Source organism: Artibeus jamaicensis, unplaced genomic scaffold (genome assembly GCF_021234435.1).
Source record: "Artibeus jamaicensis isolate MK-2021 breed Jamaican fruit bat unplaced genomic scaffold, CSHL_Jam_final contig_233, whole genome shotgun sequence".
Classification (NCBI taxonomy): domain Eukaryota; kingdom Metazoa; phylum Chordata; class Mammalia; order Chiroptera; family Phyllostomidae; genus Artibeus; species Artibeus jamaicensis.
Window position 1 is genome coordinate 23,827,351 of NW_026521486.1, and position 14,850 is coordinate 23,842,200.

General features: G+C 36.4%; 1 protein-coding gene and 1 pseudogene across 3 annotated transcripts in view; one reads left to right on the forward strand and one right to left on the reverse strand.

Annotated features, from left to right (window-relative positions):
* Window positions 1–5,123: 5,123 nt before the first annotated feature.
* LOC119063471 (NKG2-F type II integral membrane protein-like) overlaps window positions 5,124–14,850 on the reverse strand; it is a 33,205-nt gene continuing 23,478 nt past the window's right edge. For all 3 annotated transcript variants that reach the window (XM_053661835.1, XM_053661834.1, XM_053661836.1), the window contains 2 exons: window positions 7,800–7,903; window positions 5,124–7,566 (listed from right to left, as the gene is read on the reverse strand). In XM_053661835.1, coding sequence (XP_053517810.1) covers window positions 7,446–7,566; window positions 7,800–7,903 — 225 coding nt within the window. In that variant the 3' untranslated portion in view covers window positions 5,124–7,445. The remainder of the gene's footprint in view (window positions 7,567–7,799; window positions 7,904–14,850) is intronic.
* On the forward strand, window positions 8,158–8,796 carry LOC128626843 (syntaxin-7-like; annotated as a pseudogene).

Here is a 14,850-nt window from a genome sequence, read left to right on the forward strand (position 1 = left end):
TAAAAAAATTTAACCTAATCAAAATAGAAGATGGCAGAAAAAGTAGTTTCAAAAACAAGTGAAATTACACATGAATCTCAGAAGAAAATAAACATTAAATGTGAGTCATCTAGTGTGTATCAAATGGAATTATTTTCATCCAGCTCATATCGTATCAAGAAAAGAGGAAATGTTTATCTATTACCTGTAGTGAGTTAAATGAAAAGTACCATGTGGTCCAGCAATCCCACTTCCGGGTGTTAATCCAAAGGGACACAATTATTATGAAGAAGCATCTGTATTCCCAGGTTCCTTCAAGCATTATTCACCTTAATCAAGGTATGAAAGCAACCTAAGTGTGTTTAATGGATGAATAAAGTTATACACACACTTACACACCCAATGAATTATTTTGAGCCATGAGAAAAATTAATTGTTCTCACTGATGACCAAAATGAACCTGAAGGCATTTTCCTAAGTGAAATAACTGAGACAAAGAAAGACTAATGCTGCATGGTATCATTTATATGTGAAATTTAAAAATGACCAACTCAGAGGCTAATGGTTGTCAGGGGCCGAGAGTAAGACTATAAGGAGAAGTTGGTAAAAGGCACAAACTTTCACTAAGAGGAAGAAGCCTAAGGATCTAATATATCACATGGTGGCTACAGTTGACAACAGTGTATCACATTATTGAGGTTCACTCAGACACTGATCTGAAATGTTCTTACCAAAAGGTGGAAGAACCAAGGGGGAATAGGTAACAAATAAACCACAGATTGTAAAACTTTCAATTTGATGTCTAACCCTGATACACATGAGAATGTTCTAAAAGATTATTCTAAAAATTGGTAGGTACAAAATCATCATGAGGATGTAAAGGATAGGAAATATAGTTGATCATATTCAAGTAATCACACAGAGTGCTGGCTGGGGACTAGACTTATTCAGGGATCACTTCGCAAGTTATATAAGGGTCTGACCACTATGCTGTACAACTGAAACTACTCTACAATGACATTGGGTGTCAACTGTAATTGAAAAATAAAAATTAAAGTAAAATTGAATTTGCAAAAATAAAAAGACATTCTGTAATATGGTTTGATCTCATTGTATAGATGCAATTTTTGAAACCCCATGGACAACATCATTACTTATTACCTGTTATATTCTGAAAATAATTGAGGTCAGAAAATCATGGGATGAAATGTATGGTCTTTAAACCATGCAATTTATCAACACAAAAGAACATAAAAGTCAACACACTTTTCCTAAGGCACTAATATGCTTGTGCATTTGGTTTGAAAAAAACAAAAGGGTAGCAGAAGTTTTTCTATTTGGGGAGGACAAAACAAAACTATTTAAAGTGTCAAGCTCAATTTTTGGGAAATCTGTTTTTTAATTTACTTAGCAAATAAAATCAAGAAATACGTTTATAGCATCAAAGTTTATTTAGATTACAGCACTGGAGAGAGAAACCATCATCTGACTGATGTTTTTACTTTGCAAGCAAATGGCTTAGCTGTGTCTATTCATCTAAAGTGAGTTATCTGGGAAATATCCAATCAAGAGAAAATGATGCAGTCTCAGGTATGACATACGTTGCCATTCTTTTTGTCATTATTTTTTCTCTGCTTTTCACTGCATCCCTAAATTGTGAAAACCAATCAATGTTAGGGTAGTGAAAACATGGCCTTATACTTAGAAACAGAAATAGGCAAAGAATCACCATTTGCTCTGGTCTCTCTACTTCTTTTTTAAGATCTTATTTATTTACTTTTAGAGAGATGGGAAGGAGAGGAGAGAGGAAAAGAAACATAATGTCTGGTTGCTTCTCACACACCCCCTACTGGGGACCTGGCTCACAACCCAGACGTGTGTCCTGAGTGGGAAGCAGGGACCATTTGGTTCCCAGGCTGCCACTCAATCCACCGAGCCACACCACTCAGGCCATAGTCTCTCCACTTCTTACGTGGTTAGTACAAAAGCATCTTTTAAACAAATCATATGCTTGCCAGGTGCTGAATGTTATGAAGGAACTATGGAAAGTGTAGTTGGTCATCTTAAGTGGGTAATAAAACAGACACATTATAAAATATACAGATTGTAGCTCTCAGTGTTTGAAAAGGAGGTATAATAAACATAGGATTTGCCTTCAAATCAATTTAAATTTTGATAATTTTTGTTTTTCCAATTACAGTTGTCCAATTACAGTTGTCTCAATTCCCACCACCCCTTTGTTCTCCCCTGCCCCACCTACTCCTGCTTCCACAGTCATTTCCCACTCTGTTGTCTATGCTCATGGGTCCTTTATACACATTTCTTCACTAGACCCTTCCTTTTCTTTCTCCCAATATGTCCCTCTCTCATGCTCTCTGGTCACTGTCAGTTTGTTATTTCCATGTCTCTAGTACTATTCTGTTCATTGGTTTTGTTGATTAGGTTCCACTTATAGGTGAGATCATACGTTGTTTGTCTTTCCCCATCTGGCTTATTTCACTTAGTATAATATTCTCCAGTTCCATCCATGCTGTCATAAAGGGTAGGAGCTCCATCTTTCTTTTTGCTGCATAGAATTCCATTGTGTGAGTGTACCACAGTTTTTTGATCCACTCATGTACCAATGGACACTTCATCTGTTTCCAGCTCTTTCCTATTGTAAACAGAGCCACTATGAACATAGGGGTACATTAGTTCTTCTGAATAGGTGACTCAGGATTCCTACAGTATGTTCCCAGCAGTGGTATTGCTGGGTCCAAGGCAGTTCTACTTTTAGTTTTTTAACAGCAATTAATATTGAAAAAGAAGGCAACAGCATAAAATGGAGTAAATAGCCTCATCAATAAATGGTGCTGGGAGAACAGGACTGCTACATGTAAGAAAATGAAACTAGACCACAAACTTATACCATATACAAGAATAAAGTCAAAATGCATAAAAGACAACTATAAATTGTGATACCCTAAAAGTCCTAGAGGATATCACATGCAGGAGAATTTCAGATATCCCATGCAGCGATACTTTTTGCCAATATATCTCCTAGTGCAAGGAAAATTAAGTAAAAGTAAACACATCAGAATACATCAAACTAGAAAGCTTCTGCATAACTAAAGAAACATCATCAAAATGAAAAGAGAACTGACTGTACAGAAAAATATATTTTCCAATGACACATCAGACAAGGGTGTGATCTCAAAAGTATATAAATTACTCATATGAATAAAAACCAGGAAGACAAACTATCCAGTTAAAAAATGGGCAGAAGAGCTAAATAGACACTTCTCCAAGGAGAATACACAGAGGGCCCAGAGACGTATGAAAAAATGCTCAATATCACAGCCATAAGAGAGGCAAATTGAAACCACACTGAGATGTCACCTCACACCTGTCATATGACCGTCAGCAATAATACAGTGAAAAACAAGTCCTGGTGAGGATGTGGAGAAAAGAATCCTAGTGCACTGCTGGTGGGAATGCCCCATGCTTGGAGACATGGATTCTCAGTGGACTGTTGCTGCTGGTTTTAAGAGGACACTCTCCCAGTCTCTTCTGAGAGTCTTCGCATCAGACTCCCAACATTTAACAAACACATGGTTGGAACTGAGCTTTTAGAAACAGCAAACCAAATACTGTCTCCAGTTACAACGATACTCAAACAAAAGATTTAGACATTGTCCCTGGCTGGTATGGTTCAGTGCATTGAGTGCTGGCTTGTTAACCAAAGTGTTGACGATTCAATTCCCAGTCAGGGCATTTGTCTGGATTGCACGTCCCGTAGGGGGTGTGAGTGAGGCAACCACACATGGATGTTTCTCTGCCTCTCTTTCTGCTTCCCTTCCCCTCTCTCTCAAAATAAATAAATAAAATAAAAAAGATTTAGACATTAACTTGCTTTTTTTTAGTCATTTTGTACAATCTCATCCCCACACTCCTCCAACCCTGAATTACCCTCTGCAACAAGCCAAGAAGGTGACTTTATCTAATAGGGCCTTTGCAAATGCAAACAAATTAAGATAAGGTCAAGCTCCTGTAGGAAGGACCTTAACTAATGTGTATGATATCCTGTAAGAAGAAGGTTTGGACCCAGAGAAAGACATGCAGGATGAGAACAATGAGATGACAGAGGCAGAGACTGGAGTAACGTGTCTTGAAGCCAAGGGATGCCAAGGACTGAGGGCTCCACCCAACAGTGAGAGAAGTGCATGGTCCAGAGTCTCCCGCGGATCCTCACAGAGAAGATAGTCCTGCTGACCCCTTGATTTCAGAGGTTACCCTTCCAACGGTGACAGATTAAATATTGTAGGTGCAAGTCAGAAAACATTAAAATACATAAGTGGAAGATTCATGGGCAGGGACAACAGGGTGGGAATAGACTTCAGGGTGGGTGGGCAGGTCTGGGGACAGCAATGGGGAAAATGATGGGACAACTGCAATTGAGCAGCAATAAAAATAAAAATAAATAAACAAAATCAAAATAAAATATGTTTCAATATATAAATGTTTCATAAAAGCATTTTGAACAAAATTAGAATAACTGGGAATGCCATCTGGGAGAAAACCACAATATCACTGTGTCCCACTGAGAACATGATATTCAGGTGAAGACAGGAAGTTGGTATAAAAACCAGCAACATTGATGAATTCGATGCTAATCATCACAGTACACAAGTGACATGGTCTAAACACACTCTCCATTCTCCTGGCTTGTTATTTGTTCCTCTTCCTGTTATCCACACTGCACACCTGTGGGGCAGGGCGTTTCAGACGGACTCTTCACTCTCTGTGCTGCTGCCAGAGTCACTGTGTGTCAGAGAAGCAGTTGCTGAGGTGATGGGACTTTAACCACATGCACAAGGTCACCATTTTCCCAAGGTCATCCAAACAAGTCTGACCACTTTTTTTTGGAAATATTGTTTTGAGCAACTAATTTCTTATTCAGACTTATTCCCCTGATCATTTCATTTGGTGATTTCTCCTCAAAAGTTTAATGATTTCCATTTGTTTCCCTATATTGACAAGAGGTAGTTTAAATTTGAAAAATTATTTCTATCCTTAAATGATGACTCTATTTTTGTGTAAATTGAATGTGTTAAAACACAAGGACACGTACCTGGCAGTACTGCAGCGATAACAGTGTGGCTCTGCAGTGCGTGTGGATACGTCATACTCTGACCTCTGACATTTCCACAACCCCACAGGGTCACAACTGCTGGGACACTCCTCCCTTCTGCACCTGTTTCTATGGCTGTTATTGTAGATTAGATTCTTTTTCAGTGAATCTACATTTCTTTTCTCTGACCACAATGAGAAGAGTATACTTTGCAGAAAATTAACAAGGTTGGCCACGTGTCTGGCTTGGTTAGTATAATGTTTGTGAAAGTAACAGTTTATGAGATCAGAGCACGGGCATTAAGTAGCACATTTCTGCTAGTTCTGTCAAGAGTGGCTAATCCCTGCTCTGAGAAGGTCCCATGTCAGGTAGCCCACTGTTCAGAGAATAAAAAATATAAATAAGATCTGAACCGAATCTGTGGTCTGGAGCTAAGCCCACACATGCTCAGCCTGTATCACGTGAAAGCCAATCTCACCACACATGGGTAAGTGAAAAGTTGAGTAATTTTGCAAATTAATGCTTATTTGCAAATGCCAATACAACTGGGTTGTATATAAAACAATATCAGCTATTAGATATAACTCAATACACATATCACATGAAATTAAGTTTGAATAGTCACATATTTGCTCTATATAAACATAAATAAATACAGAGAACATAAAGAAGATATATTTAAAAAATGAATATAGAAATTATTAATTCATTTTGCACATGATAAAAAAAATATAGGACCTCTCCCGTTTATAATTGAATTATAGTAAAACTACCACTCAGTGGTGTCAAATAATAAATTTCTTTCCACATTCTCTTAATGACTAATGTTTAATTCACATGCACATGTTATCTTTTTAGTTTTTATATTCTCATTTTTAACATTGTATCTTTTCTATCAGTGTAAGTTTCTAAGCATGGGAATTCAGAATGCCAAAGGGGAAAGACAAAGAGTTTAATAAAACAAGGTACCTTCAAAAATAACTAAAATCTAGTAGAGGGGAAAAAACATGTATAAGAGATATCAAAGAACACTAATTATTACCCAATGAAACTACTAGTCTCTACCAAAAAATGGCTACAATCATTGATAATGACGCACTAAATAGATTCAGAAGATATTGTGTTGGTTCTGTTGTCCCAGCAAGTGGAGTACAGTCACATGGCTGTTGTTATGGAAACCTTGGGGTTGTTGCATAGTAACAGTTAGTTCTCTCTGCTCCAAAGCTATACGCACTGCACTTTCTGAGATAATGGCACCAGATCCTACAACCTCCTCCCCAGTCAGCTGGCTTGACATTTCTCAGGAGAGGGCACTGGGAGAAAGGACTCCTCTTCCTGGTTTCAGGCTGTTTTCTCTCCTTGGCTGCAGTGCTGTGGCTGACATCTGCCTGCATGCAGGAAGTTCTTGTGGTGTTCACCCTCCAGCAAGTTATGGGACTAGTCACAGCCATAGCTCCCCTTCTCTACCCTGGGACGCTGGCGCTGTGTCAGAGAGGTCGTCCTACTTTCCAGTCACACTGTGAGATCCATCCTCACCCACATCAGCCTGCAGACTGGGACCTGCTCTCTCCTAGAGCTGCTCAGTGAACCTGTCTGCCGTAGAGTATTCTGTACTGACATGAGTCTGAAACCTATCCCTGAGGAGATACACTTGGGTCATGTGCGATTCTTCCTTTTGGTAATCTTACTTGATTAACCCTTTGGCACATTTTGTAATTTTTTTCTACTGCTTTGCAGGTTATCCCCCTAAAATACTTGAGAATTCTTTAAATCATCACTGGTTTCTCTCTTCTCACTCAACTGCCTTACACACATTGATATCCTAATATGTTCAGTCCTCATTTTCAACATTCAAAGGCTGGGGAAAGTTATATTGAAGATGTGTCTACAATTACCCATGTTATTTTAGACTTAGAAGTAACAGTGTTCGATATTATAATTCATACTTTAAACTTGATATATTTTAATTAATAACAAGATTTTGAAATGCTTCATATGCACCTGGATGTACATTTTTAAATTTTAACATAAATATACATATCAAAACAATTCTATAACACCAAGGATGAAGCGTCAGATAAAGTGCAGACTCTAAGTGACTACGATGTGTCAGCACAGACTCACTCTCAGTAACCAAGGTCCCATCTGCTGAGCGATGCTGATAATGGGGATGCTCTGCATGCAGGGGATCATGGGAAATGTCAGTACCTTCCTTAATTTTTGTGGTGAAACTAAAACTGGTTTCAAAATAATTCTTTAAACTTAGTTTTACAGAAACGATTGCAGCATTCTTGAAGAAACTAGAAATGTGTTCTTTAGGGATGGTGAGAGGAACATTATACCAAATTTAGGTCAGCTAATGTGACTGGTGCTTGCAAATATATGTTCTGTTTTCTAGACAGGATTCAGAAGAGAAGTTGTGCATCTCAGAATCCCAAAATACACAGTTGTTGTTCAACTTGGAAGTTTTTGCAAATCTGAAATGCAGAGATAATAAATCATTAATCAGATAATACATAACTTAATATTTAAATAAACAATATTGACAGTAATATTTACATAGTAAATCTAAATATCTCTTAAATTTTTTTCTAAGAAAACACTTAAATATTTCTTCACATATTGTTCACCCATTGTCTTTGGTTTCTAAGATGAATTCCTGATTTGAAAGCATCAGGGAAGAATATATACGAGTTCTAAAGAAACTTACAGTTCAGAAGAGAGAGTTGTGCCAGTTGTCCACACCCAAGATTTAGTATTATTTCTCTGGGACAGTCCAGTCCATGGATGTATTTTCAAAATTTTCAAAAAATTCTATGAGAAAACAAATTTTATGGGAAATTAAGTAAAATTAATTTGTATTTGTGAAAACAAAGTTGTCTCACAGTTATAGGGGGAGGTGACAGCTAAGTAAACTGCACAGCCCACCAACATCTGGTGACATCAGTGAATAAGCAGTCAACTCCATCCTGCAACCCAGGACTTGTTGGTCACCCCACCCAGCTGGCCCAGCATGTTCAACATCCAAAATCACATGACCTTGTGTGAAAAAATTAAGGATACTGAATAAATGTGGAACACCTCCAGAATCACCTGATTTGAGTCAACAGCTGCAGCAGAAGCAACAATACTCTAAACAAGTGGTCAAAGGAACAGGTAAGTCCATGAAACAGTAAGTATTTCCTCCCACCACCCTCAGTGGTAGAAAATAGTAAGTATGTCCTCCTACCACCCTCAGTGAAAGGCAAATACAGGTTAATTCTTAGTGGCTGAATTCACAACATCACTGACCAGCTCTCCAAAGGCCAGCAGCTGAGAAAAGAAAAGAGTGTTTTGCACGAGTGGGGAGACTTTGACAAAGCATCTGGTATAATTCCTGAGGAGAGTTCAAGACAAGGAATCTTGTGTTCTGGAAAAGCCAAACTCACCCTCAAGGTAAGGTGCAGGATGAGGGAATTACAGAAGGTGTCCTCCACCTTTTTCGTGAAAGAGTCTTCTCTTAGGCAACTGATAGCTCACATTATGGAGGTTAATAAACTTTTCAAAAGTCTGGGAATGATAATTCATGAGCAAAGAGGTGTGATGTCATAGAAGCTAAAGTTAAAAATGCAGGGGTGCATGTGCAACAAGCCAACCATCAGCCATCAATAATGGCAGAATATGAGAAAGAGAACCCTGCATGTTGCTGTGAGATGCACAAGACTTGAAAGAAAAATACAAATGTACAATGGCACTACCATGGGAGAATAAACAAAAGTCTAAACCTTTGTATTTTATTTTATTTATTTATTGACAATTCAATGTATTTATTTTTGAAGAAAGAGGAAGAGAGGGAAAAAGACAAGGAATCATCAATTGGTTGCCTCTCCTGTGCTGGATTGATTCTGCAACAACACAGGCACGTGCGCTGACTGGGAATCCAACCAGTGACGTTTCCCCTTTACCAAACAGTGTCCAACCCACTGAGCCACACCAGTCAGGGAAACCTTTATATTTTAAATGACTGTATTATAATGCTTTTGCATCTGGTTTTATTTGTATATTGAGAATTTGAATGCAAGTTTTGTTAATATTAAACAATGAGAGTGATTTTGGACACTAATAAATTGGCCTTAGAAAAAATGTGACAATGATATTTTCAGAGAACTTATTTTGAAAGCAACTTTTAAAATAATTGGTTTTTCTTTACCAGTCACATTCATTATGGCTTTGGACCTGTGTATACCTTCAGAGGTGACCACCCCAGTGGATCTGGGGCCCATCTGACATCATGCATATTTATTAGAATATTTTCACTGTATTCTCCATTTTATGCTTTCCATTGTTGTGACTGGTTTTATAACTGGCCATTTACAAAAGAACTATTTGGTAAAAGTTTTAAAATGCACAAGCTTTTAACCTATTCTTAATTTTCATACATAGGTAACGATTTTTACCATTCTTCATTTTAAAAATGTACATATATGCCAATTAACTCACTTCCTCTTTTAAATCAATGTTATTGTTTGTTGCTTTATCTTGATTGATGAAAGAGAGAGAGAAATCACTTAGTCAGTCCACTTAGTGTGTCATTCCTTGGGAGCTTCTTGTATGTGCAGGATGGGGCAGCAACCAGCACCCTGAGTGTATTTGGATGATGCTCTAACCAGCAGACCTACCAGGACTGAGCCTGTATCAATGTTGTTTTAACGTTCTAATCAGAATACAGAAAGAGAATTATACAGGTTATAGTTTGTATTTTACAGTGTTCTTACATGGCAGTTTGAAAAAGGCAATGTTGTATATGGCAAGCTATGAGACTTCAAATGGAATTAAATAAAATATTAAGTAACTAAATTGTATATTTGCAACCTAAATAAACATAATTTTAAAAATGAAAAATCAAATACAGTTATTTTTCTAGGTTAGAGTGATTCAATTTATAATATACCTTTATATATTGGACACATTAAAAAAATGTAGTAGCATGATTAGGTGAACAGCAAACATTGCAATTTTACTCCTCTGAAATGTGATCAAAGAGTAAAAACAACATGAACATTTATTATTGGAAAAAGCAGCTAGAGATCCCAATGAAAATAGAGCAAATTTGTAGTCTTCATGTCTAAGACTGCTCCCATGTCTCCCCCGATCCCCATCTCAGTTCCTGAATAAGAAGTGCAATTCTTACTGTTTAGGGAATGCTGAAACATCACTGGTGTTGCCAGGGGAAGTCTGATTACTTTGGAAGTGGTGGTTAAACTGCCCATCCTTTTTCAGGTGAAAGTGCTGAATTCACTAGGTTAAAGGTGAGGCAGACCATCCTTTTTCTGGTCTGTGTCAGCACAGTGCCAGCTATAGACAGGAAGGTACTCAATATGAGAGCACAGTACAAGAGGTGATATTAACTCTCCACACCTACTTGGTTAGTGGGAAACACATCTTCACTGTACAGAAGAAACAAAGATAATCTGGTAAAACAATAAGCCAAAATTGATTGGAGAATTAATTTTAAAATTATGAGTACTCCCTTACAAACACACAGGCACACAAGCACATCAAGTAGCAGAGAGTGGAGCCATAGTGACTTGAGGTATTTCAATAAATTTTTAAAAATCATTGGTTTTTCCAGTAAGCCATGCAGACCCAATAGGAATCTCTAAAAGTTAAATAATAACAAGAATTTTAAAAACTAAGTAAGCATACTTCAAAAGAGATCATTCTATAGTAATAGTTTACTGAAGTTACAAAAGTATAAATCTAATAAGCATGTAGGAGGATCCATGTTTATTATACCATACTATTGAAAACATGAACTTACCAAAATTTTAAAACCATGCAAAAAAAAAACTACAAAATATCTTCTATTCTCAGGGGGATAAATCAGCCACACAAAATAACTTTCACTGGGATAAGATGTTGAATTTTTTATACAAATATTTAATACTAGTTATTATAAATATGTATGTACCTAAAATGTATTTTAAACACTATGTGCCAATAACTCTATGGAAATACGATGGCAGTGACAGAACAATTAGGGAAATAAAAACTCTATGAATGAATCAAACAAAGTTACAAGTTGCAAAATCATTATCTACACTATAAAACTCAATACATTTACATAAATGTTGAGATGTAGAAGAAAGAATTGATGAAATAAAGATGGAATGGCAGAAATAATTTATTCCTGAAGGTAGAGAGAAGGAGATAGGAAAACTAATGGAGCCTTAGAGACCTTTACAGAACTTTATCAGTAAAACCAACTTAGGTATAATTATTGCCCGTGTGAACAAAGAGAAAGACAAAAGACAGAAAAACAATTTTTGAGACACAATGAATGATCATCTTAAATTTCATGTTGAAATATATAGACCCATGTGTATAAAGTTGTTCATGTAGAAAAGATCATCTGCTATAAATTAGGCCACATCAACTAGGTAATGATGCAGAAAAGTGTGAACTTGACCTCTACCACACAGCATCAGAAACACAGCATCTCAAAAATATACATTCTCAAAGTATTATAAACTTAAATGTAAAAGTCCATCAATAAAGAAAAAAGATAAACCATAAAGAGTAATGCAGTAGATGATCTCCATGAACTTTGACTAACTTGTGAATATGTCCAAAATAATCACCAACATTCAAAATGAGATATTGGACTATGGTAACATTAATAAACCCTGGTCATTAAAAAAGGCCAATATGTTTAGCCTTCATGTGTTCCTCTAATTTGTGACTAAAATCAACCAGTTCTGTGAGCATCCTGATCACCAGTGTTTTGAACTGTGCATCTGAAAGTTTTGCTATTTCTTCTTCACTTAGAGTTATGGGCTCTGGGGCTTTGAGATCTTCTTGAGCCATTTTTGGTCTATTCGTTCCCGTTAAGTATGAGGAGCAGAGCCTTAGGTGTTCAAGAGAATCCTAGAAGCAGCAAGAGATAAGGGACAGTCATCTACAAAGGAGTTCCCATCAGACTGTCAGTGGATTTCTCAAAAGAAATCTTACAGGCAAGAAGGGGCTGGAAAGAGGTATTCCAAGTCATGAAATCCAAAGACCTACATCCAAGATTACTCTATCCAGCAAAACTTTCATTTAGAATGGAAGGGCAGATAAAGTGCTTCTCAGATAAGATCAAATTCAAGAAGTTCATCATCACCAAGTCCTTATTATATGAAATGTTAAAGGGACTTATCTAAGAAAAAGAAGATAAAAAAGATGAACAGTGAAAGGACAGCAGAATGCACAGTTATTAACAACCACACCTAAAACAAAAGCAAGCTAAAAGGACAGCTGGATGAGGAGTGGAAACATAGAAATGAAGATCTCATGGAGGGTTAGCAACAGGGGAGTGGGAAAAGGAGAAGGTACAGAAAATAAGTAGCATAGATGGTAGGTAGAAAATAGATAGGGGGGCAAGAATAGTATGGGAAATATAGAATCTAAAGAACTTGAGACACATGGTCATAAACTAAAGGGAGGGAATGGTAGGGGTGGGGGGTGCAAGGTGGAGGGGAAGGAAGGGGGGAATAGAACAACTGTAATAGCATAATCAATAAAAGAAAAAAAAAAGGAAAAAGAAACCCTCCAATATGCCCTGGATGATGTAGCTGGGTGGACTGAGTGCTGTCCTGGGAACCAAAGCACTGCCAGTTTGATTTTCAGTCAGGGCACATGCCTGGGTTGCAGGTAATATCCCCAGTATGGAATGTGTCAGAGGCAACCACACATTGATGTTTCACTCCCTCTCTTTCTCCCTCCCTTCCCCATCTCTCTAAAATAAGTAAATAAAATCTTTAAAAAAAACTCCAGTGTGAGGAGAAAAATGTAATTAATAGTCAAGAAAGCATTTGCATCTCACAAATTCAAAAAAGAGTCATATCTAAAGTGTAACCATGTCTAAGAAGGAAAATTACAGGTGCCGTACAGGATAAATGGTCAAAAGATATGAGTGGACATTTCTCACTCTCACAGTACAGAAACTCATAATGAATGGTGCTCTGAAACATGTGTTCAATTGATCAGTATGAGGAAAATACATATCAATGTCATCACGGTGCTGTCATATAATGATCAGGACCGGTGGCATTAAAATGCCTGGCAGTACTGAGCTTTGGATCATGGAACTAATGGATATAATGTGTATTTACACAATACACTAAACATAGGAATAATTTACATACACATATGTTTTTGACCCTGCAATTTCAATCTGATGCAAATAGCAATGTATTTTACTTATACACATATACCTTAGAAGAACTATTTAATAAATTAATATTATATTATTATAAAAATAACATATATGGTATATCAATTTATATATATTAAATGTATTATTGTATATATTTCATTTTAAATATATGTTATTTGGGGAAAAGACATACAAAAAGATTTTTATGAAATAATTTTTCTTAATGACTGTATATTAAAAATATCTTTATGCTGAGTAGAATAAATAAAATAATGCCAGGTATATACAATATAGCAGTGAAAATTAACAAACTTCAGGTACATTCAATACTGTTAATTAATTGAAAAATATTATGAGTGAGTTCATGGAGACATGTAAAATGCATAATAAATGACTCCCATATCATAAAATTCAAAATCAGGCAAAAATAATTTGTGATATAAAAATCTCAGAATAGTGGTTAAGTGAGGGGGGAGGAGAACTTATGAGAGATACACAGGAGCAGCCTGGCAATTCTACTTCATGATCCAATTTCGGTCTGTAACACATACAATCGCATCTGTAGTCTCCATGATGCATGATATAATTAAGTAGCAAAGTTTACTTTTGGAAAAAAAGCAAAAAGCATTTATAGAAGCATGATTGTCTGTGAAAATCAAGAACTGCAAATTATCAAATGCACCTTAATGGCATAAAGGCACCATGGCATAATGGCTTAATGGCACCTATAATACCAATAAAATATTATAGAGTCAAACAATAAAATATTAATAATCTTTACAATAAATTACAGATATACACAGAAATATGAATTCTATAGAAATATAAAATAAAATACTATTTTAAATAAAATGTTGGGAACATTAAAAAACCTTACCATTTCTTCTTCATTCTCTATATAGAGCAGGTTAGAGCTCTTAGCAGCACAGGCCATCAAACTGTCATTCCATGTCTTTTGTTCAGTGCTGATGTAATAGCAGTTGTTGGAATATATTAACCACTCTGGTGGACATGGACCACAATGATATGCTGAGGAAAGATTATGTGTTGTTATCCAAGAACAAAGTAAATTTTAAAATAAAAATTAATTTCATATTTGCTTGGGTATAGACAAATTAATGCACAATATATGCATATAACCTCACACAGTGGCAAATATTAGGCACAACACACTCACACACACTCACACACACTCACACACACTCACAGAGAAGGGTCAGCCCCTCACTCCCTAGTTTATGTGCCCATATGAAGCAAACACAAAACAAAAATATCCACTTTCCATACGTCCTGAATATCAATGAAAGAAACCACATTTTTAAAAACCAAATTTATCTTTTAACCAGTTGGCAACAATGAGTATAACGAATTTAAATGAATATTTCTTCATATTTTTGCATAAGAAATACACTCTTCTATACTCATTATTTATGTACATTTATCACCCAGTATTATAATTTATGTTCCCCCTGGCCACCCCTCCAGAACCTATACATTTTGACTGTGTTAGCGGCAAGGTAGGAACTTCATTGATATCAAAACATAGAACATAATTAGGTACCTTTCTGGCTTCTTGTCTTGTTCC